Source organism: Antedon bifida, chromosome 4 (assembly GCF_963402885.1).
Source record: "Antedon bifida chromosome 4, ecAntBifi1.1, whole genome shotgun sequence".
In the NCBI taxonomy this organism is placed as follows: domain Eukaryota; kingdom Metazoa; phylum Echinodermata; class Crinoidea; order Comatulida; family Antedonidae; genus Antedon; species Antedon bifida.
The window spans coordinates 173236-197295 of record NC_136229.1 but is presented as its reverse complement, the minus strand read 5'-3'; the positions used below and the strand labels follow the sequence as shown (position 1 = coordinate 197295).

At 33.4% G+C, this 24060-nt stretch overlaps 2 protein-coding genes across 3 annotated transcripts; one reads left to right on the top strand and one right to left on the bottom strand.

The window, feature by feature from the left end:
• Positions 1–56: 56 nt before the first annotated feature.
• LOC144839683 (germinal-center associated nuclear protein-like) lies at positions 57–23819 on the bottom strand. Of its 2 annotated transcripts, XM_078695137.1 has the most exons (36): positions 23811–23819; positions 23251–23405; positions 22750–23034; positions 22387–22607; positions 21901–22006; positions 20664–21464; positions 20131–20378; positions 19645–19750; positions 19305–19412; positions 19066–19155; positions 18424–18569; positions 17942–18001; positions 17534–17742; positions 16295–16501; positions 12014–12127; positions 11449–11608; positions 11196–11348; positions 10797–10899; positions 10402–10487; positions 9842–10080; positions 8904–9032; positions 8154–8357; positions 7616–7810; positions 7029–7335; positions 6528–6722; positions 6053–6277; positions 5521–5682; positions 5253–5382; positions 5011–5106; positions 4734–4793; positions 3446–3476; positions 2089–2261; positions 1807–1936; positions 1298–1483; positions 812–890; positions 57–468 (listed from the first exon to the last, which is right to left on the bottom strand). In XM_078695137.1, exons 2-36 carry the CDS (start codon positions 23390–23392, stop codon positions 319–321), a joined length of 6036 nt encoding a protein of 2011 aa, XP_078551263.1. In that variant the 5' UTR covers positions 23393–23405; positions 23811–23819; the 3' UTR covers positions 57–318. The 2 variants fall into 2 exon arrangements, with proteins under 2 accessions (XP_078551263.1, XP_078551265.1); XM_078695139.1 differs by lacking the exon at positions 3446–3476 and having other exon boundaries at positions 4706–4793.
• LOC144839730 (uncharacterized) lies at positions 12733–14273 on the top strand. Its single transcript, XM_078695201.1, has 2 exons — positions 12733–12752; positions 12858–14273. The coding sequence occupies exon 2, from the start codon at positions 12872–12874 to the stop codon at positions 14051–14053; it is 1182 nt and encodes a 393-aa protein (XP_078551327.1). The 5' UTR covers positions 12733–12752; positions 12858–12871; the 3' UTR covers positions 14054–14273.
• Positions 23820–24060: the final 241 nt, after the last annotated feature.

Below are 24060 nucleotides of genomic sequence, written 5' to 3'. Positions count from 1 at the left end.
TGAAATTTTTAAATAACTATCAAGAACATGTCAATAACAATAATGACCAAAACACCCTTTTCTATTGTTTTATTTCTTTCAATTATTACATATATAGTTTTACAGTTCCATGAAGATGCAGATTTAGAGGGGGACCACGTCAGGTCCAGCTCCCCCTTTGAAGAAGTGGATTTAGCAAGGGAACCAATTCAGATTCAATTTTTGAAAGGTTATACTAATTTCAAATTATTTAATTGAAGTTCTTAATTATAATGAACTTGTTCCAGTACAAGAAAAGCATTGGACACAATGTTCATTTATTACTATAGCAATACAATTTCAATTGTCTAACAATGATTGAAATTTTAATTCTGCTAACTGATTGGCTCGTCGATCTCGTTGTATACTTTCCCGTAATTCTTGGAGTTTGTCCTCTATTGTGCTTCCAACGTATTCAAACGGCTTTGTTAACTTGCTCTCTTGTGGTAGCTTAAAACAAAAACAAAATTGTGGTTAAAACAAGAAGCATTGTTTATTACTTTTAATTATTGTTCTAGTAAGATTCAATACTGTATTAAAATATATAGTGTACAATGTAAAGCTCTGTCTACACTATCAAACTTTATGTGACAAAAAAATGTGATGTGCCCATATATGGACATGATGATGTCATATCACTACCATATTTGGGCACATCACACTTTTTCTGTCAAACTAGTTTGATAGTGTAGACAGAGCTTTATTGCAAGATACCACATGCAAATGGTTAAGAACACTGCCTTAAGTACAGTACCAACGTATCCATTAAATACAATGCAACTTAGCAATATACCTTTAATTGAAATGTTGGAGTAAAGTGTGCTAGTGGGTCTTCAACAGGTTCACTGCATGCTGTCAACAGCTTGTCCAATCTGTAAAAAGAAAACAGTATTTTGAAAATATACATTTAAAGTGTTGATTTATTATAGAGATGGAAGCAATCATTTTATTTAGTTTGGTAATTTTATTTCTAGCTGACATTAGAGGCCATCAGATCAAAGAAAATTCTATAAAAATTAAATTATTCTTATTGAGTGTGCTGTAGTTATAAGCATATGCCCATATATGGGTATGATGTCATACCACTACCATATTTGGGCACATCATACTTTTTTTTGTCAAATTAGTTTGACAGTGTAGACAGAGCCTTAGGACCATGTACTGAATGAGGGTTTCTTTTACAACCAATCAATGTATTTCTGTTAGTTACCACTACCCCTACAACTTCTTCATTCAGACAAAGCCTTCAATATGACCTCTGCAATAACTTCTCAATTACCTTTTCATTTCTTCTTTTTCTTTGGTAAGTTGATGTTTAAAATCTTCAACAGTCTCAGTTGTTTCTTTCACAATAGCAATTGGTTTTGAAATCACTTTAATTGCTTTTGGCACGTCAGCACCATCAGTTTGCTCATTACTCTCGTCCCTCTTTTTGTTTGCACTTTCATAGAATGACTTGACAATTCTTAAAAAATACAATCAAAATTCACAATTAATAATATTCCTGCAAAACATAAAAACTAATATGACATAACTAACATTTTCCTTAACCTATGATGATAAAGACAAACACTCATATAGGATTATGATAATAGTGAAAACATTTTCAATTATTATATTGAAATGTAGTTCATTAATTGTAAACCAAAAACATACAGTGGCTGGAAAGGAGGCCAATCGGCGTAGTAACAACACACAACAACTGACTGAAGTTAAATTTACAGGTATACTAGTTTAAAATCAATAATTATGATGTCACAAGTGTGAGGAGATTGTATGATTTCTTACTTCTCAGAGTGAAAGCGGCTATCATCAGCCGTCTGCTTAGTTGCCAGTTTCCAGGAACTTGGTAGTTTGTAGGTATTTAAGTCAGATTCTAGATAATATACTAAAAACAAGCGTGGGTCTCCATCTAATTCTACAAAAGAAACAAATTAATTTTCACCTCATGAAAATAGTTTTTTTTTGTACAATATTTACTTTGTTGCAATAAAATAATTTGAATCGTTAATGAAATTATTTGTACTATGTAGATGCTAAAATAACTAAGTGGAGTTGATAGGGCCTTACCTTCTTGATACTGCATGGCATCTTGCAGCATTGCCAACTTATAGCTAATACATGTCTCTACTATCTGAATCCATGGAATATGCGCTACAGTCGGCACACAGCCACTTTGATCAAAACTTAAGTAGCATGTATTCTCAAACTCACGTTGTCTTCTCTCCAAGATCCTCTTTACTCTGTCAAAATATAATTACAATGTTACAATTGTTAGTTACATTGGATTTCAAAGATAGTATTCTTGAATCTTTTATTTATGAAGATGTAACATCTTATTCTAACCAGCTGACGAGCATGCGTTGAATCACGAGTGATGGTAGTCATTAATAACAAGTTAAACAGATAATTACTGTACCTGTTGATGAGGGGTGCCTTTGTTCTTGAGTCGGTAGTAATGGTCTTAACATAATTACTGTACCTGTTGATGAGGGGTGCCTTTGTTCTTGAGTCGGTAGTAATGGTCTTGACATAATTACTGTACCTGTTGATGAGGGGTGCCTTTGTTCTTGAGTCGGTAGTGATGGTCTTAACATAATTACTGTACCTGTTGATGAGGGGTGCCTTTGTTCTTGAGTCGGTAGTGATGGTCTTAACATAATTACTGTACCTGTTGATGAGGGGTGCCTTTGTTCTTGAGTCGGTAGTAATGGTCTTGACATAATTACTGTACCTGTTGATGAGGGGTGCCTTTGTTCTTGAGTCAATAGTGATGGTCTTAACATAATTACTGTACCTGTTGATGAGGGGTGCCTTTGTTCTTGAGTCGGTAGTAATGGTCTTAACATAATTACTGTACCTGTTGATGAGGGGTGCCTTTGTTCTTGAGTCGGTAGTGATGGTCTTAACATAATTACTGTACCTGTTGATGAGGGGTGCCTTTGTTCTTGAGTCGGTAGTAATGGTCTTGACATAATTACTGTACCTGTTGATGAGGGGTGCCTTTGTTCTTGAGTCGGTAGTAATGGTCTTGACATAATTACTGTACCTGTTGATGAGGGGTGCCTTTGTTCTTGAGTCGGTAGTAATGGTCTTGACATAATTACTGTACCTGTTGATGAGGGGTGCCTTTGTTCTTGAGTCGGTAGTAATGGTCTTGACATAATTACTGTACCTGTTGATGAGGGGTGCCTTTGTTCTTGAGTCAATAGTGATGGTCTTGACATAATTACTGTACCTGTTGATGAGGGGTGCCTTTGTTCTTGAGTCGGTAGTAATGGTCTTGACATAATTACTGTACCTGTTGATGAGGGGTGCCTTTGTTCTTGAGTCGGTAGTAATGGTCTTGACATAATTACTGTACCTGTTGATGAGGGGTGCCTTTGTTCTTGAGTCAATAGTGATGGTCTTGACATAATTACTGTACCTGTTGATGAGGGGTGCCTTTGTTCTTGAGTCAATAGTGATGGTCTTAACATAATTACTGTACCTGTTGATGAGGGGTGCCTTTGTTCTTGAGTCGGTAGTGATGGTCTTAACATAATTACTGTACCTGTTGATGAGGGGTGCCTTTGTTCTTGAGTCGGTAGTGATGGTCTTAACATAATTACTGTACCTGTTGATGAGGGGTGCCTTTGTTCTTGAGTCGGTAGTGATGGTCTTAACATAATTACTGTACCTGTTGATGAGGGGTGCCTTTGTTCTTGAGTCAATAGTGATGGTCTTAACATAATTACTGTACCTGTTGATGAGGGGTGCCTTTGTTCTTGAGTCGGTAGTGATGGTCTTAACATAATTACTGTACCTGTTGATGAGGGGTGCCTTTGTTCTTGAGTCGGTAGTGATGGTCTTAACATAATTACTGTACCTGTTGATGAGGGGTGCCTTTGTTCTTGAGTCGGTAGTGATGGTCTTAACATAATTACTGTACCTGTTGATGAGGGGTGCCTTTGTTCTTGAGTCGGTAGTGATGGTCTTAACATAATTACTGTACCTGTTGATGAGCGGTGCCTTTGTTCTTGAGTCGGTAGTGATGGTCTTAACATAATTACTGTACCTGTTGATGAGGGGTGCCTTTGTTCTTGAGTCGGTAGTGATGGTCTTAACATAATTACTGTACCTGTTGATGAGGGGTGCCTTTGTTCTTGAGTCGGTAGTGATGGTCTTAACATAATTACTGTACCTGTTGATGAGGGGTGCCTTTGTTCTTGAGTCGGTAGTGATGGTCTTAACATAATTACTGTACCTGTTGATGAGGGGTGCCTTTGTTCTTGAGTCGGTAGTAATGGTCTTGACATAATTACTGTACCTGTTGATGAGGGGTGCCTTTGTTCTTGAGTCGGTAGTGATGGTCTTAACATAATTACTGTACCTGTTGATGAGGGGTGCCTTTGTTCTTGAGTCGGTAGTGATGGTCTTAACATAATTACTGTACCTGTTGATGAGGGGTGCCTTTGTTCTTGAGTCGGTAGTGATGGTCTTAACATAATTACTGTACCTGTTGATGAGCGGTGCCTTTGTTCTTGAGTCGGTAGTGATGGTCTTAACATAATTACTGTACCTGTTGATGAGGGGTGCCTTTGTTCTTGAGTCGGTAGTGATGGTCTTAACATAATTACTGTACCTGTTGATGAGGGGTGCCTTTGTTCTTGAGTCGGTAGTGATGGTCTTAACATAATTACTGTACCTGTTGATGAGGGGTGCCTTTGTTCTTGAGTCGGTAGTGATGGTCTTAACATACTGTAAGCATACTGAGCATGCGTTATACCAATCATCTGTAAAATAAGCACAGCTACTATTATACCAGAAAACACTGTGATCTTTATTGGTATACTGTTTTACTAATGTCATGTTGTTGCATAGTAATGCCTATAATACTTAGATTGTATATATCAAGAATTACATCAAACATGTGCAGATACCATTGTGGAATGTAGAGAGAAAAAAACATTTAAAAGGTATAAATAAAAAAAAAAATAAAATGACAAATACCTAAGAAATCAGGAGGATCAGGTAACTGTAGACTACTAATCCTGGACTTGAGCCTCAACATTTGAGAATCACTATTCCAGTCAAGATGTGCTCCATCTACAAAAACAAAAATGAAGAGCTAGAAGAGCTCAAGTTAAACTAGACTATCAGTTTAATTTAATATTATTACAACTTTTATGAAACTAAACTATTATCCCTGAAAATGCCTGAAATCTTGGCATGTTTTCATTCCGACTGTTTACCTATTGATTCATGATTCTTGATAGAGAATTCAGCGACAGGCCAGGAAATAGATGCAAGATGGGGTGAGGTAGCAACTTGACATAAATGACAGATTACAGAATTGTACAACCCAACAATATCCTCTGGATTCTGAAATAATTTAAAAAAAATAATAATGATTACAATGACACTGATAATCATGAGAATTATATGATTATATATTGATAATGAAAACATTGCATCTAAAGACCTTTTGTTCTGTAAAAAAAAATAAAAGTTTGAACTCACTTGATCTGGAAGACCGGCTTGTTTCCTATCTCTGACGTCATCATACAGACTAGTGGTAAAGAACAGCATCAAACCGTGGTCGACAAACGCCCTCAACGGAAGCTGCTTTAAAACTGGTAGTTTTGGTTGATGTAGTGCAAGCCACTCAACACTTTTTGACAACTTTAGAGAAAAAAAATTAGTATTAACTTTCATGGTAAAATATAAACAAAACTCATGTATAAAGATAAAGAATTAACACAGTAATAAAATAATAGTCCTTTCTCAAAATTGCCAGTTCACATTATTTACAAACAAAAAATATTCATTGAAAATTTAATATTATTAAGCAATAGGAAATGTAATTTAGAGAATCTGGTATTGCTATAAACTTTCAAATACATTTAACAAAAATGATGATATATGTAAGTGTACTAATGTTAACTAAAATTATTCATTGTTAAAATCTGGACACAGTTGTTTTAGCTCATTGCAGAACGTTGCAGAAAAAAATCATTCATTCTTTTGTCAACATTTGAGGTAGGATTCTCACCGTTTCACTAGTCTTAAGGTCCAGTATATCTCCCAAGAGTGGCTGTATCTTATATACAGACAACAATCCTTCTTGTTCCAGCTGTTCTAGGCCTAGATTCTGAGAGCACATATCAACATCAGGACAGGTCCATCCAAGCAGGCAAACTACCAATGGGATAGCAGGTAACAGAGGCTTAGCTTGCAGAAGGTTTTTCAGTCGTAATTGTGCTAACAACCAGTATTCCTAAAAACAAAATTTCTTATTTATTACTATTTAGAAAAGAGCAAAGTAAGCTTTCTTAGGACTATAAACATAATTGTCCATGCGCACTTTTAAAAACCTTAATAAATAGTAAAGGGGTTTTACAATTGACTCTAGAACATTAATATACATAAATCTATTTGCCAGTGAGTCAAAAACAGTAATTGTCTGTTTTTTTTATTGCTAGCTTAGATCTAAAAGCTCATTCTCAAATATATCCATTATTTCTTACCTGGTCATCTATATTCTCTGGCATCTCCAATGCTAAGATAATCGCAGACATTCCAAGAAACTGATGGCGCTGTTCAACTTCTTTAACTGTAGATTGCGCAAGATCACCTTTAACACACTTCACACATATTGATAAATTCTGTTTGTTGTAATTATGGTGATTGATTGGACTAGTATAGAGACTTATTGTGTTCACCTGAAGAGAGTGAAAATACAAATAAAGTATTGAAGTCACTACAAAACATAATCTGACTAAACTACCAGATTATACATATGCATTATCTCTCTAGTATCATACTTTAGGCAAATTCTGTAATACAGTACACTGGTCTTTTCCAATACTGGACTCTCCCAAAACCAGGTCCAAAAGGTCTCATATTTGTATGCACCACATACGCTTGAATTATGTTATGGTTAGGTTAGACTTATGTGACACCTGTATTAGAGAATTTACCTATAATACTGTAGATACACAACCACTCGGAATGTACTTTATATATACCTTGTCATTATCTATAAGGACATTGCTTTTGAAACTTTCACTAATCTTCCCTTTTGTAAACTTAGACTCTAACCAGTCACATAAGATCTCTACATCACCAGATATATCCTGTTCATCATCAAAAACCTCTGGAATGGAGACTACAAGCTTCCAGTAGATATTGGTAGCATTTATGTCCGAGGTAGTAAGTAGTTTGCTTAAGACAGTAGCTAAGTCCAACGGAGACCACGCCTTTTGATGTTGGTGGTAAGCTAAGTAGTGATGTTGAAGGATGCTATGGGCTATGTTGGTCCTGCTATCAATGACACTGTACAATAACAATGAATAAAAGAATCTTAAGCTCTGTCTACACAATCAAACTTTATGTGACAAAAAATGTGATGTGCCCATATATAGACATGATGATGTCATATCACTACTATATTTGGGCACATCACTACTATATTTGGGCACATCACACTTTTTTTTGTCAAACTAGTTTGATAGTGTAGACAGAGCTTTACACTGTGGTCGGCTCAACACAAGTGGAAGTACACAAAGCTGTAAGATTAAGATAGCTATAATATATACAAAATTATAAAGTTTACCTAACAGGTGTTTCCAATGACATCTTCGCTTTCTTACTAACTAGCATTGCACCGCCCTCTAGTGTTGGTGATACGGATGAACGAAACGGTAGCAATGCTTCTATCTGTTCCTTCATCGATATACTTGCAGGGGCTGATGGGAACTCGTACATCGCCCTTTTAAGACGAATTCTTGCAGCGTGCATATTTTTCCATCTGCAGTTAAATTAAAGATATATCTTAGTCATTAGGTTATAAACTTATCATTTAGTACTTGAAATGGGAGGGGGGTGGGAAAGAAGGAGGGCATATGGTGTTAAGGCACATTCCAGAAATCCTCATTTGGTCTTAGTGATTGGGCTTATGTTACTCAACGTTTTAATCAAAGTATATTGATCAAAACGTCGAGAAACTCAACACTTCTTTCAGAACTAAATATATGGGGTGTACCACAAACATTTGATTTCGCCATGCAAACCTTCAAACAATATATAATTGGGCTTAAGTGTAGTTGAGGTTAGTTATCTTTGGCAATTGATATTTTCTAAATATTGCCTACTTTTTGAAGTATCTTCCAATCCTGATGATCTCCATACAGCGTTGTATTTCACTAAGTCTTTGTCTTCTCGCTTCAACTTCATCACAGTAAATCTCATTGGAAATCTCTTCCAGTTCACTTTGTAAAGTTTCTTCAATAAGTTCATTGTTAAGTGTAAAGGTTGAACGAAGTATGCACTCATTTTTAAGATGTTCCTTAACTTCCCTATAAAAAAAAGTTACTTGATACTAATACTTTTTATAATAATTTGATTTCACCAAAGCCCTCGGTAAGACTGGCAACATTCTCTTCAGTGCTACAAGAGAATTATAGCCTAATTATTCTCTTGGATGCTACTCTGTTTTGGATGTAGCTGTACATACTTATGTACAAACACCCTTTTAACTTAACTTACTATGAAATTGTTTGCTTGACAGTAATATTTATTAATTATATCATGTACAAATGAAGGAGAATAAACCTAATGGATACATTTTGTTATTTGATATTTATTTAAATATTACCAGTTTTTCACAACTTTACACAGAGTTATTTATACCAGTATACTTTAACTTTGGTGGATCGCATTGTTTGATCTTAAGGTAAGATCGTTGCAACATTTCATTTGTCCATTTAAAATTAAAAATAAAAGGTGTATACAATGATTAAATTATTTTGAGGACAATTATTGGTCAGCAAATTAACAATACGAACTTTTGGATACTTTCAAATTCTTTTAGTTCCTGGTTTACAGAATGTATTAATACTCACCTCTCTTCTGTTACAGCAATAGATAGCAATTCTTCAGATGTTGTTTTATGAATTAAATGAATACAAATCTCTTTAGCAATTCTGTCTTTCAATTTCTCAATCCTCAATTTTTCCTTTTCCCTTTCAATTCTAAAATTACAGAAAGATGTTCAAAATCAAACAAAATATTGATTTTACAATTTATATTAGAAACACAAAAAATTTAAACATTTCTACATTTTTAATAATTTAAATAAGAGAAAAAAACCAAAATTAAATAAAAACTTAGATACAAATTGATGAAAAATTTAAAAATTTATCATAAGATACAAGATAACTTTATTGTCATTGACAATGTATTACACTGTTTCAGCGAGTCTAATTTTTTCTTTTCTAAGTTTTAATTTTGCATGGCTGAGTGCACAGTATGTTCACACAGCAAGAGCAAATTCTATTGTATATGTCATGCATGCATCAGCTTCTAAAAAACTACCAAAGAAGTCCCTGTTTCAAACCCCAGGTATGCATAAAAAGTGACAATACTTGTATTACAATTGGCTTTTATACAATGTGTCTATAATAATAATACTACAACCATAAAAGTACCTGAAGCTCTATATTACTATATAACGTATTGTAGTATATAACGTGTTGTGTATTGTTAAGGCACAATGATCTTAAAATGTCATGTCTCAGGATGTAAATCCCTGATACCATACAAATTCATTTTTGTTTTCTTATCTGTGTTTGTTTTTTTATACATGGTATAAAAATAAATCAAATAAAAAGTATTACCAGAATAGTCCCTGCACCGATATTATGTTATTTACGTCTGATGAATGATTGATGTAGATCACAAATATAAACATAATTTAGACAACATTTACCCATTTGAGACCTAAAATTAGCACATTAGACATTACTGGTAAAATATTACAGATTTATTTTTAGTATTTTACCTCTGTTTTTCTAACTCTTCTAGTCTCTTTTTTTCCAAAGCTATTCGTTCAACTTCTTCCTGATAAGCCATAGTAATAGCGTCATACAACAGTGGGGTAGTTACCTCCTGTAGAATCTCAGCCTGAATGATTGGGGCTTGCTTCCTCATCAGATAAATCATTCTTACTAATCCTGAGCTAAGCTCTTCACACATCTCATCTATCACCTCTAAAAAGAGATCTTTTGTTGCTTGCTTTATCTTTAAGATGGAGTAAAAATGAAAAATAAAATACACAATATGTACTCAAATAAGCTTAGATAGTCTTAGATATCTCATAGTAAATAGATGTTCTGATGTGGCAGCCAAAATATGGGCTTGCAAAACAAGGAAGAGCAGCACTCACATACATTGATGTACTAGAGACGGATACTGGTATGCAGAGAGGGGAACTGGCTGTCACAATGGCAGATGGGAAGTTATGGAGGAATCTAGTCATATAAGTTTGGGTATGTCCCAGACTAAGTAAGTAAATATAATAAATTAGAATATGACAGAACACCTGTAGTTTTGCATTTTTACCTGTTCAGGCGAGTATTCTGGTTTCTTGGTTGCTTCTATTTCTTCTGTACTTGCAGCTTCTTCAACAGCAGATGTTCCTATCGTTACTGTAATAAGAATATATGTCTCATCCAATACTGTGATTATAGAGTTTAATTATATTTTTGTCACCTCATTTCTTATATTAATCTCATTTTCATAATAAAGTCTAAATCATTTGGTGATGTTATATTTGTATTTGTATCATTTACTTTATTATCATAGTAATAAGACACATTCCAGGGGCAGATCTAGCATTAGATTAGTGGGTGGGGGGCTAAATATTTCATAAATGATCTTTCGGGTTGCAGAAAAATAGTCATTACAAGCCTGCATTTACAGAATCATATGATAAATAAGTTTCTTTGTAAACTTACTAGAAATCTTCTTTTGTTGTCTAAGAAATCTTCCGTCAGGATCAAAGCTTGTCATTGGTGCGCGAGGCTCTAACACAGGAAGCGGTTGGAGATTGTTTACAACCTAAATTTACATCAAGAAATAAAAACAATCAATGTGGCGAATGACCAAACCTGTCTCAAAAAATACTTTAGATCTTATTGAACTAAAAGAGGTTTGTTTGTTTAAACTGTAAGTGACTGTAGTGGCTAGTGATTGTGATGGTAGAAGGAATGATGTAATAAGCATATGCTTACCTGTCCAATGCTACTACTAAGTTCTTAGACTTAACTATACTAAGTTGGTACTTGTTTGTTTAAGACTGTCAGTGATTGTAGTGGTAATGATGGTAGAAGGAATTATATTAAGCATATGCTTACCTGTCCAATGCTATACAGGTTCTTAGACTCAATTAGTGTCAATGCTCTTGTCGCACTGATGGCATTGCTAGGCCGAACAAATGAAGATTTGCTTTCAAATATAATATCACCATCAGTAACCTCAAGTCCATGACTGGCACAAAACTCAGATGCCTACGGTGAAACAACAAAATAATAAATTAAAAAAGCATTATACAATTAAATGAAAGAGAATAGTTTAAATACATATTCAAAATTATTGTTAATTGCAAACCTCATTTTGATCTTCAAAAGACAGTTGTCGTACAAACTCTTTCAAAGGGTAGGATCCACCACGGGCAGTACTGTAAGCCTTCACCATTGTCTCTAAAGCTGATCCTCTAACCTGCGTGAAGTAACGATGCAAAGCACAGGCAGGCAAGTATGTGGCTGATCTGTAAACATTAAGTAAAAAAAATGATAAAACACTTGACACAAACTGCAGCTTTCTATTATAATAAAAAAAGGAAACAGGACAGTTTCTGAAATGTTACTTGTTACATTAATTGTCTTTTATTATTGAGAACATCAGACCATCATTGACGGTTCAGTTGCCTTTGAGTTAGAGAAACCAACAATTTATGTGTTTTATATATTTTTTCTCATTTGTAGTGGTTATATAGGTTGGTGTTTTATGTTCTTGCAATATGATTTGAAGGCATTGGTTCAATTCTGATATTGGACCAATACTACTATCTGTCTATCTATAAGGTTTTGTAGTTTAAGTACACATGCTTTAGAGAGATAAGGTAAATTAAGAAATGTTGCTTTCTGTTATTTTATGTTTTCATAATACTTACTTGACAAGTTTAAAGAAGCGTACATAGTTGTTGCTATTCAATGCTGTAAACACCTGTACAGCAAACTTTACTTGGCTTGATTCTCTTACTTCAAAACGGTATTTTTGCACTTCTCTAAAAAAAACACAAACTAAAATTAATACAGTTGTTTTTTAAAAAATGATACATTTAACAAATCATGTTTTTTTAATCTTCAAATAATTTGTATTTTTAATATTAATTTACACTAAGAACACAGCTAAGCAATGGTTAACATATTGGCATTATTTCTATGATATTGTTTTGTATAAAAATAATACATTATTCCAAGTTTTATTTATGGAAACTTGCGAGTGACATATTATTTCTTTTTTTTAACAGGGTTTACTTCTGGTAATTTTAAGAACTTTCCCTGTAAAACATTTCATTTCCTCATAGAGTATTAGCTTTACTAAAATTACAGTCTTTTCACGTTTCCCCTTTTTATTTTCCCCTTATGTTTGTCTTGTTCAGAACTTTTAGAGTTTGTCCCCAGTTATTTCCTGGGTCACAATGGTGAACAATGAAGTTCAGACTATTGTGTTTAATGGAACCTTCAGCTAAATGCCATTGTTCATGGTTCATGGAATTGTAGATTGTTATTCTTATGTATGTAAATGATATATAAATATAGTAGACCAATTGTGTATATACATAACAAGTAAGACATTTTTAAATTAGTATCCAACAAGCAATCATTTTGGAAGTACAGTGAGAAAAGGTAAGAAGAGTGTATTTTAAACTATCACAGTACATTTCATATTAATATAATATATTAATATATAAATATATATTAATAATAAACTCTTAAAATTGGTTTTTACAGAAACAGTTACAAAGATGAAATACCCTTTCATGACAACGTCAATTGAGGTACGCGGTGGAAAGCGAAGCCCATTGTTAATGACAGTTAGTTACTTGGCATTTATTATTGGTAGTAGTGAAGTGTTCTGCTATCGAGGTACACCAACATGTGGCACACAAGATGGGTGTACATTTGATGCTGAGATTGGGATCTTAAATTGCAAAAGTCTTAAAATGCAGACTATTCCATTAGAATTGTGTCCTGAGGTAAAATACCTGGACATGCGGTACAACGATCTTGCACGGTTATCAACTCAGATCTACAACTACCACCCAAACTTGGAAATCTTGAATCTAGGAACGACTGGAATTACCACAATCACGCCAGATGTCTTCAAGAAATGCGACAGTATACATTTTGTTTATCTGGACACCAATGAAATGACAACACTGAAAAGGAGATCGTTTGACGGTCTGACGTCTCTTCAATATTTGTACCTCTCCGCAAATAAACTTTCTCACATCAAACCAATGATCTTTGACCCATTGAATAAAACTCTGCGTTACCTTGACCTTTCCCATAATGCAATAATGAAGATCGAAGTTGGAAGTTTCCAACCGTTGACCAATCTGAAACGACTTTTTCTTCAGAAAAACCAGCTGACTCACATCAACTCTGGAATGCTCAGAGGGTTACAATCCCTAACACATCTTTATCTGTCTAACAACCAAATCAAGTACATTCCACATAATACTTTCAAGAATCTTCCAAATCTTACAGACCTAAAGCTTGGTCATAACCCAATGGTTTCTATCCACAACGGAGCGTTATATCATCTTGCAAAACTCTCATTCCTAGATCTCATGAGTACACAAATCACAACTCTGCAGAACATCTCTTGCTTGTTTTCAAAATCGTCGCAGCTGGAAACTTTCTATATCTCTGGGACAACCCTGGTTTGTGATGCAAGTTTTGAGTCGTGGAGAAAATGGTATAAAGGGTCAGCTGTCCATAACTTGAGAACAACAACGTGTGTTTCTAATGATGATCCACCGGTAACCATGGAATGGTGGTCGCACAATTCATCCTCTTCAACACCACCATTGATCAACAAACTTTTGTTGAGTCGGAGTGATTTGAACATTGGGACAAGAAACAATTTATCAGTTATAGTTTTTACTGCCATGATGATTTTATCAATAAGTTTCAATATTTGATATTTAACCAAAAAAATCAGCAATATAAATTATCACCTTGAATGATATTTATTGATGTAAAAATTCAAATTTTATTTGCATATACACACATTGTTCTAACTGTAATATACTGGAGATCAATGGAATATTGTATGAAAACATTGTTTGTAAAAAGATTTTAAGATAATTAATAAATAATATTAATATTGCAAAACCATGCAATAGTTACTACTTACAATTTTTAGCCTTATTAATAATTTAAGATTTTATTTTCTGTAAATTCTGGATATTTTTTAATTGTGTGTAAAAGGTTTTATACAAATTGAATAAACAAAAAATAATAAAATACTGTAAATGTGTTCTTTTGTAATATTTAAAGTTGCTTAATTATTTATCATAATGTGTTTAAATATATATATTTCATCAACAAATGAGGTAATGGCAATAATGTAAATCTAAGTTTAGACAGTGCATTGAAATGTTTTCAAACAAAGCTGTTGACAACTTTTCAAGCATCATTTAACAGAAGCAAATCATTTGGGGACTTCCCCTAACAAAGAATGTTTAACAAAGGAAGAGTGAAAGGACTACGATTTTAAAATATTGGTAAACTTCCAAAAGTATATACAAAAGTAAATATCCAAATTTATCCAAAAATGCTGTGATAAAGCATTGATAAGTACTTTTTAAAAGACTACTGCATACATTACACAATATCTACTTATCAAAATTCAACAAGATACCAGTCTAATGAATACTAGGAAGTGACAGTTTTACCTATTACTAAACTAAATCATTCAAGACCTCAAGAAGAAGAATAAAACTTCATCATCATCGTTTGCTTTTCTAAACAATATTCTTCAGGTCCTTCAAAAAGTTTTTTTATTAACTTATCTACTGCCATGGTTACAGTATATATTGCCCCAAAGAAATGACGATGCATTTAGGCCTACATACAGTACTTATTTATCCCTCTTAAAAAATGAAATCATATGTTATCCTCGAAATGTTGTAGGCCTACCTCTGGTGGACAGACGGCCAGAGAGACTGACAGGCAAACAGCCCACACAGTGACAGTCTGCAGCAGGATCTATAGGTTCTCACAGCGATTCAGTTTATTCGTAGAAGAAAAACATATTGGCACATATGGCATATCATAAAATTTGCAGTCAAAATAGGGCGATTATATTTCTGCTTTATACAATATACCAAATACACAATTTGACATCGGCTTAACCTGACTCAAAATTATCAGATCATCAACAAGAGTTATATTTTAGATTGTTCACACACACTGCTTCCCAAATTACCAAAACAGATAAACCATTGTAGTTTTTTCAATCGAAATATATTTAAAAATAGATTTGAAATACAACCCAAATTTTAAGTTGAATTAATTTTTTACAGTAATTCAACTGTATACAACCTTTTACATTTACATAGCTAATAAATAACAAAACATAAATATATAACATTTTGTCAATTTTTTGGAAAGGAAACACCTTTGTTATCAATAAGCTTTTCACATTTCTAATTAGAACCCAACAAGCATATAAAATAAATAAATAACAATATAATAACAATATTATTACTTGGTAATCAGGAATGCCAAGGTCTTAATTATTTCTGCACAATGTGAAAAGTAAAGATAATAAAAAGTTAGTGCAAATCAAAGTTCAACATTTTTATTTGCCTTTCAAATTAAATGATTTATGGTTTTCATTGTTGATTGTGTTGTCACTGAATAATTTCAGATAAAATAATACTCCAAATAAAGAGACAAAGAATAATCAGATTCTTGAAAATTATGAAATAGATTGAAATGTCAAATTCTCAAAATTCTGTCTTTTTATTTGGAGTTACTCGTATTACTTCATCAAGTAAATACAAACTTTGTATTTAATATCCAAGCTTCAAAGAAAAGACAATTCAGCATAAATGTTTGTAGACTATGTGATTTTTATATTTTATCATTAGCACTGTAATTGGTATTTGCTTATCTATCAAAACTAATATGAATGTCTTAAATAAATAACAAAGTGGAACCAAATTTGCTTAAAAGTTTTAACAATCTAATTTAATGGGTAATATTAATAAGAAAGTACCCTGAATGTTTGTATAAAAACAAACAATTCCCATATATGGACATGATGATGTCATATCACTACCATATTTGGGAATATCACTACTATATTTATATTTATCACACTTTTTTTGTCAAACTTGTTTGATAGTGTAGACAGAGCTTAATAAGACACTAACCTGAGTATGTCTCCTTGATTAAGATTGAGTAAAACATTATAACCTCTGAACTCTGGTTCATTTGGGCAAACCGTTCCCTCTTCATCTAAATCGGAGTAAAACTGCTTTAAACTCTGAAGACACTTGGTCAGATTCTCATTATTTATCTTTGGATCAAATGCCCGAGTGCCTGCTTCACATAGACGATGTGCGCAGTAAATATGAAACCTACAAATAAAATTTATTATATATTTATTAATTATTTATACTATATAATTTATCTGATATGTTAAGTTTGAACATAAATCTACTGTGAATAAGGATTATTTTTTAAACAAAATGTTTGTATCTTGTTTTGGTTGGAAAATTTTTTTTTTGGCGACAAAATTGTATAACAGTATTCTAAAAATATAGTGTTTCATTTCAAGATAAGCTTGCATTGAATGTATGAATAAAAATAAATATGCTTTGTTATATTATACTGTATAATAATAAAGTTCTAAATATAAATTTTGTAAATCTACTGTGAATAAGGATTATTTTTTAAACAAAATGTTTGTATCTTGTTTTGGTTGGGAAATTTTTTTTTTGGCGACAAAATTGTATAACAGTATTCTAAAAATATAGTGTTTCATTTCAAGATAAGCTTGCATTGAATGTATGAATAAAAATAAATATGCTTTGTTATATTATACTGTATAATAATAAAGTTCTAAATATAAATTTTGTAAATCTACTGTGAATAAGGATTATTTTTTAAACAAAATGTTTGTATCTTGTTTTGGTTGGGAAATTTTTTTTGCTGACAAAATTGTATAACAGTATTCTAAAAATATAGTGTTTCATTTCAAGATAAGCTTGCATTGAATGTATGAATAAAAATAAATATGCTTTGTTATATTATACTGTATAATAATAAAGTTCTAAATATAAATTTTGTTTTGGAATGTGACCGCATTCTTAATCATGCTTCATTGAGTCAATTGATATCATTGAAAATAAAGTAAAATAAGTGATAAAACACTATTTTTCACAAACTACTATAGTGCTTAAAGTGAAGTTTCAATCAAGTCAAAAAAATTTTCATCAGACAATGATTAAATATGGTAGACAGCTCCCTCTATGAGGCTTTTTTTTCAGCTGATAAGTTGGATGTAAACATTCAATTGGAATAAAAGATTTTATTCCCCCTTTTCTCCACTACATTCCTGTAACTTTTAATCTTTTTTTCCTAATATCTTTTTAAAATGTTTTACAAACCTTGCACACTTTTCAACGAGATCAACAGCTGTCAAGTTACATAGATGTTGCTGTGTTATATCCTTCCTAATACCACGAGTTCTATTCCACACAAAATCAAACCAATCTGCCCATCTACCCTCACCCTTATCCATGATAGATGTTAACAAGTAATCCATTGTTATATTAAGAACTGCCGGAGGTCGAAGTTCATGAGGTAATGGGGCTTCCTAAATTAATAAAATTTAAAAAAAAGTTGTATTGGAATTAAAATTTGGTAGAAATTTGTCTCAAACCAACCACTATCAGCTAATTTAAATATGCTAAGCCTGGATTCAATAGCAGGTTTAGCTGCTAAGAACTTGTTCATACTTAGGAGGTCAAAGTAGAGAATAAGGATATTGATACAAAAAGATAAAAATAACTTACTTGGTCTGCAGATGATCTACTATACTCTTTAACAGCTATAGGATGGTTTATTTGTGGGTTCTGAAAATAATTGACAATTAAATAAAACAATTAAATAAATCATTAAAAAGTATACTGTAAATGTCAATACTCAATAATTCAACATATTACATAATCAGATATAAATACATAACTAATTCCTTCATTTCTATACTTTCATACAAGCAAATGAAAAAGCTAAATTAAAATCCATGGCAACCAAAACACCTGTGGCTGTATTCACCAATAAGCGAGAACTAAATCATTCAATATTTAAGGACTTCACGTTAGTCCCATTTTTTAAATTGTAAGGATGTTTCTCAAGTGCCCTTAGTGTGAATGGTCAATACAGTCAGTTTCACATTCCTCTTAAACTACTGTATACTGCTATTACTACGTATCTACACTGTAGAATGATGGTACAGTACTATAAAACAAAATGGACAATAGAGCAGAATATGTACCTTATCAGTACCAGGAATCATTTCAAATACATGTACTCTTCTTTGCACCTCTCTCATGTAACGCTCTTTCTCTGGACACATGTCACTGCATGTTCCTCTAACAGCACTAGCTCTGGACAGCTCTTCTTGCTTCTTGCTACCTTGAGCTTCAACAAAACAAATAGACATTTCTAAAATAATAAGATCAATAAAAACAACCTTTCTTCCGAAACATTATTTTTCTTTTCGCTTTTTTTTGGATGCCTTCTACTCTATTAATATGAAACTTTTGAAATGGTGCACACATTGAACAACAAGAACTTGGAAGAGCTTCAAATGAGGGGCACTTGTTAACATATTTAATATTCAATGGAAGATGGAAAAGGAACATTGTACTACTGTATTGTAGCTGAAGGAAAGTTGCTCAAGGTGAAAAAATGTATGTAGCCTGGGAGAACTGATGAGAAGATGAAAAGTTGGAGATAGACTAAGTATTGGCTTATTCTGTATATATTGAAGTAAAGTAGCAGATGAGGCTTTGATTCCAAAACAGAGCAACAGTAGTAAAATCCAGAAGGAAATTATATGGAAAAAGAAGAGAATATGATATTAACAAGTAATTGGATGTGATTTCTAGGTAAGAGTATTATAAATGCCTTGTACCTTGTCTTAGCAACTTGTCGTTGTCTACTAACATCTGGTATCTATCAGTTGCAGAGTATGCTGGTGTCTTGGACAACTCACTTGATAAAACTGAAAGATGCAAACAATTAAATGTTACTGTAATAGGTTATCTAATAGTCTATTGTTATTTTTGTAACTGTTTTAACTTTGTATGTGAGATGACCATCATAATAAAGTTATCTTATATCAAGAAAAAAAGATTAAAATGTGAAACATACCGATAGCTGCTGGTTTGTCTGATGCCACCTGACTGGCTGGTGGTCGAGGGCTTACTTCACGTTTTATAACCGTTTTCCTCGCCTTTGGAACCTCTTTACCATGTTCATCTTGTGAAAAATACAGGAAAATATTAGTTTATTCTTAAACATTTAAAAGAAATTTCGGTTTGATGAAAACAACTTTTTTTTTTTAGGCTGTTTATTTGGTTAACCTTGGGTCTGCAAATAAAATGTATTAGTATGACACTGACATAAGACATTTCAATCAATTATTTGTTCACTGGGCCAAAAACATTATTTTAATCTTCAGTTTTATTTAACTAATTTAAAGATTATTTACCTGTTATGGTTGGTCTGCGAGGTCTTGTTTCCTTTAAGAATATTGACACAGGTTTTACTCCTTCTTGTAGCTGCTCTCCATGACTTTTGGCTTTCATTGCATTCTCCTAAAATGCATCATTTGATTTGATTTGATGTCATTGATACAGATTGTCAAAGTACAGCACCACATATGTAGTGTTATATTATCTTGAAAGCTAAAGTAAGTCTAAATTAGCTTACTCTTGCTTTATTTAAGTAACCATAACATCGGCAAGGGTTCGAGGCTCACTCGCTCTATGGTTCTGGTGGTAGAACGAATCTTCTCGGATAAGGACTATATCTATCTAGCTCATGTGCACTTTCAAGAACCTAGTACATCTTTCGAGACAAGTAGGGGTTACCCCGGTGTACGAGTACACACACATAGCCACTAATCATAAGTGGGCCCTCTGGGAGTCTTTGACTGAAGAGGTCACCCAGTATAAATAACTAATAACTAACTTACATGATTCTTGAAGGTAATAATAGCACCATGTTTGTCAAGCTGTTGATATATACTTTGTATTCTTCCAAATTTACTAAAATGACGATCTAGAAACTCCTTTTTGTTTAGCTCATCAGGTATTCCTCGCACTGAAATCTTTCTACATTTTTCTGGAGATTTAGGAACTTGTCGAGCAATCTGAGATTTAGGAACTTGTCGGAAAATCTGAGATTTTGGACCTTGTTGGGCAATCTGAGATTTTGGATGGTCTAATCAAGATAAAAAATGCATCTATAAATTAAATTTGTTGATAATATAATTCAGTTATGATTGTTGTTATATAGTTTGTATGGATTTCATTATGTTTTTCATGTGGTGTGTTTACAGTTTAAAAGGGTTTGATGTTTATAATATATAATACAAGCTGTACAGTACATTGAAACTGATGTAATGGAAGGGGGAGATGTTCATAGTAGAAGGTTGTGAGATTAACAGTATAAGGTTGTAAAGATGTTCATAGTTTATTTTTTCATTATTATTTTTATGAAAAATACCTCGTTGATGCTCTTTTAAAACTGTTCTTTCTTCTTTAGCTTTGTCTTTTTTTATCCCAGTTCCTTTTAAAGCTGCACCAAATATGGACCTCTTATGTGGAGAATTTTCAGCTGATTTTGTTTCCCTTCGTGGAAAAGAGCTAGATTTTGGCGGACTGCCAGTTCCAAACTTTTCCAAGTCGGAAATATCAACTGAAGCAGGATCTCCGAAGGTGCTGTCGGTGGATTTGGCAATTTTTCGCGATTCTTTTCCTTGACCAAACAAGTCGGAATCTCCTTTCCGGCCACGTTTAGAGGCCGGCAAATCATGTCGAGTGCGTGGTCTAACACTTGCTTCATTTTTACCAGATTTACTATAAGCTGGTTTTCTTTTAAAGTCTATTTTTTTCCCTGTAAATAGTTCCTTAGTGTCACTACCGCTGCTACTTGCTGTTACTAATGGTCCTCCAGTTTCTGGATCAATAGTAATACTAGTACTACCAACTGAATCTTCTTCAACTGATTTTTTAAAGATACTTTTAGAGGAAGAAATTCCACCAAATAATGGTCGCTCCTGGCCAGTCGGTTTCTCAGTGATGTTTCCACCAAAGTTTGATCTTCCTTGACTCTCACTTGTCTCTTGTTTTGTTAAGAACCCAGTAGAGCTTGTGATTGGTTGCTTTGAAAACCCTGAAAATAGCGGTTTACTACTAAACAGGTTCCTGGTTGGTTTGTCAGCAGTCTGCTGAATCCCAAAGAGGTTCGTGGTTGGCAACTCACTACCAGAGGCTTGAGCTGCAAATGGAATAACATTTGGAGCTGCTGTGGACATATAAAAGAATTCATAAAAAATATTGAGCAGAGAGGTTTCATTCTAGCAGTCACTAAAATTACAGTGTGGGTGGCTTTAATGCATGCGGCCTGTGGCCTTAATGAAAGTCTCCCTGATCCTACATTGTTTGCTTCTAATGTTGATATTTTTTATAACCGTTTTCCTCGCCTTTGGAACCTCTTTACCATGTTCATCTTGTGAAAAATACAGGAAAATATTAGTTTATTCTTAAACATTTAAAAGAAATTTCGGTTTGATGAAAACAACTTTTTTTTTTTAGGCTGTTTATTTGGTTAACCTTGGGTCTGCAAATAAAATGTATTAGTATGACACTGACATAAGACATTTCAATCAATTATTTGTTCACTGGGCCAAAAACATTATTTTAATCTTCAGTTTTATTTAACTAATTTAAAGATTATTTACCTCTTGTGGTAGGTCTGCGAGGTCTTGTTTCCATTAAGAATATTGACACAGGTTTTACTCCTTCTTGTAGCTGCTCTCCATGACTTTTGGCTTTCATTGCATTCTCCTAAAATGCATCATTTGATTTGATTTGATGTCATTGATACAGATTGTCAAAGTACAGCACCACATATGTAGTGTTATATTATCTTGAAAGCTAAAGTAAGTCTAAATTAGCTTACTCTTGTTATATTTAAGTAACCATAACATCGGCAAGGGTTCGAGGCTCACTCGCTCTATGGTTCTGGTGGTAGAACGAATCTTCTCGGATAAGGACTATATCTATCTAGCTCATGTGCACTTTCAAGAACCTAGTACATCTTTCGAGACAAGTAGGGGTTACCCCGGTGTACGAGTACACACACATAGCCACTAATCATAAGTGGGCCCTCTGGGAGTCTTTGACTGAAGAGGTCACCCAGTATAAATAACTAATAACTAACTTACATGATTCTTGAAGGTAATAATAGCACCATGTTTGTCAAGCTGTTGATGTATATTTTGTATTCTTCCAAATTTACTAAAATGACGATCTAGAAACTCCTTTTTGTTTAGCTCATCAGGTATTCCTCGCACTGAAATCTTTCTACATTTTTCTGGAGATTTAGGAACTTGTCGAGCAATCTGAGATTTTGGACCTTGTCGGGCAATCTGAGATTTTGGATGGTCTAATCAAGATAAAAAATGCATCTATAAATTAAATTTGTTGATAATATAATTCAGTTATGATTGTTGTTATATAGTTTGTATGGATTTCATTATGTTTTTCATGTGGTGTGTTTACAGTTTAAAAGGGTTTTTTAAAGATACTTTTAGAGGAAGAAATTCCACCAAATAATGGTCGCTCCTGGCCAGTCGGTTTCTCAGTGATGTTTCCACCAAAGTTTGATCTTCCTTGACTCTCACTTGTCTCTTGTTTTGTTAAGAACCCAGTAGAGCTTGTGATTGGTTGCTTTGAAAACCCTGAAAATAGCGGTTTACTACTAAACAGGTTCCTGGTTGGTTTGTCAGCAGTCTGCTGAATCCCAAAGAGGTTCGTGGTTGGCAACTCACTACCAGAGGCTTGAGCTGCAAATGGATTAACATTTGGAGCTGCTGTGGACACATAAAAGAATTCATACAAAATATTGAGCAGAGGTTTCATTCTAGCAGTCACTAAAATTACAGTGTGGGTGGCATGCAGCCTGTGGCCTTAATGAAAGTCTCCCTGATCCTACATTGTTTGCTTCTAATGTTGATATTTTTTCTTTCTGGATCAAATAAATCGACTTGTGACTTGTGTGACATCAAAGACAGAGATGTGGTACTTACCAGTACCTGAAAGTTGTGAAAATGCGGAATTTCCCGAAGACGTTGCAGCACCAAATGGTTGATTGGACGTACTACTGCCTGATAAATCTGTAGCAACAATCCTTCTTGAAAAAAGATTCACACCATCTTCTTTGTCATCCATTATTCCAGTAAATCTGATAATAAATGAAAAAGAGTTGCATACACACACAAGTGAAGGAATATATGATACTAGGCTGTTTAAACAACACAGGCCATGTAATTTTTGATTTTTGAATAAAAGTATGTTGAATTGCGCATTTTTACACAAAGTATTTTCCAAAAGGGGGTCGAAACGACTCACAAAGGCCACCCATCTTTACAGAACGAGTTTATGCTATGTCTGCCAGTGGTACACCGACTAACCTAGGCCTAGAGAATACATGTATAATTCGTTAAGCAAGAATTATTCTTATTTATTCTATGAATCCATTTATATTTTCACTTCAATACTACTATAATTTCGTTAACATTAGTCCTGAGCCTTAAAACTGTAAATAAGAAAATCGAAAAATACTCTAGGCCTAGGCCTAACAACTTACAAACAACGGTCGCGGTGGTTGATGGTGTGTGTGATTATTGAAATTGAATGAACATAGAGGGGGGAATACAAAAAAGTTTAATCAAAACTTTTAAATTGTTCTGCGTGCCCTTCATAATCATGTAGTTAATTTAATATCAACATGGAGTAATTATTTACCCCATGATATCAATAGCAAAAATATATTTTTTAGTTTCTTTCGTTCCTTATTTTTCACATTCATCTTATAATCATTCTAGACTAAAAAATCA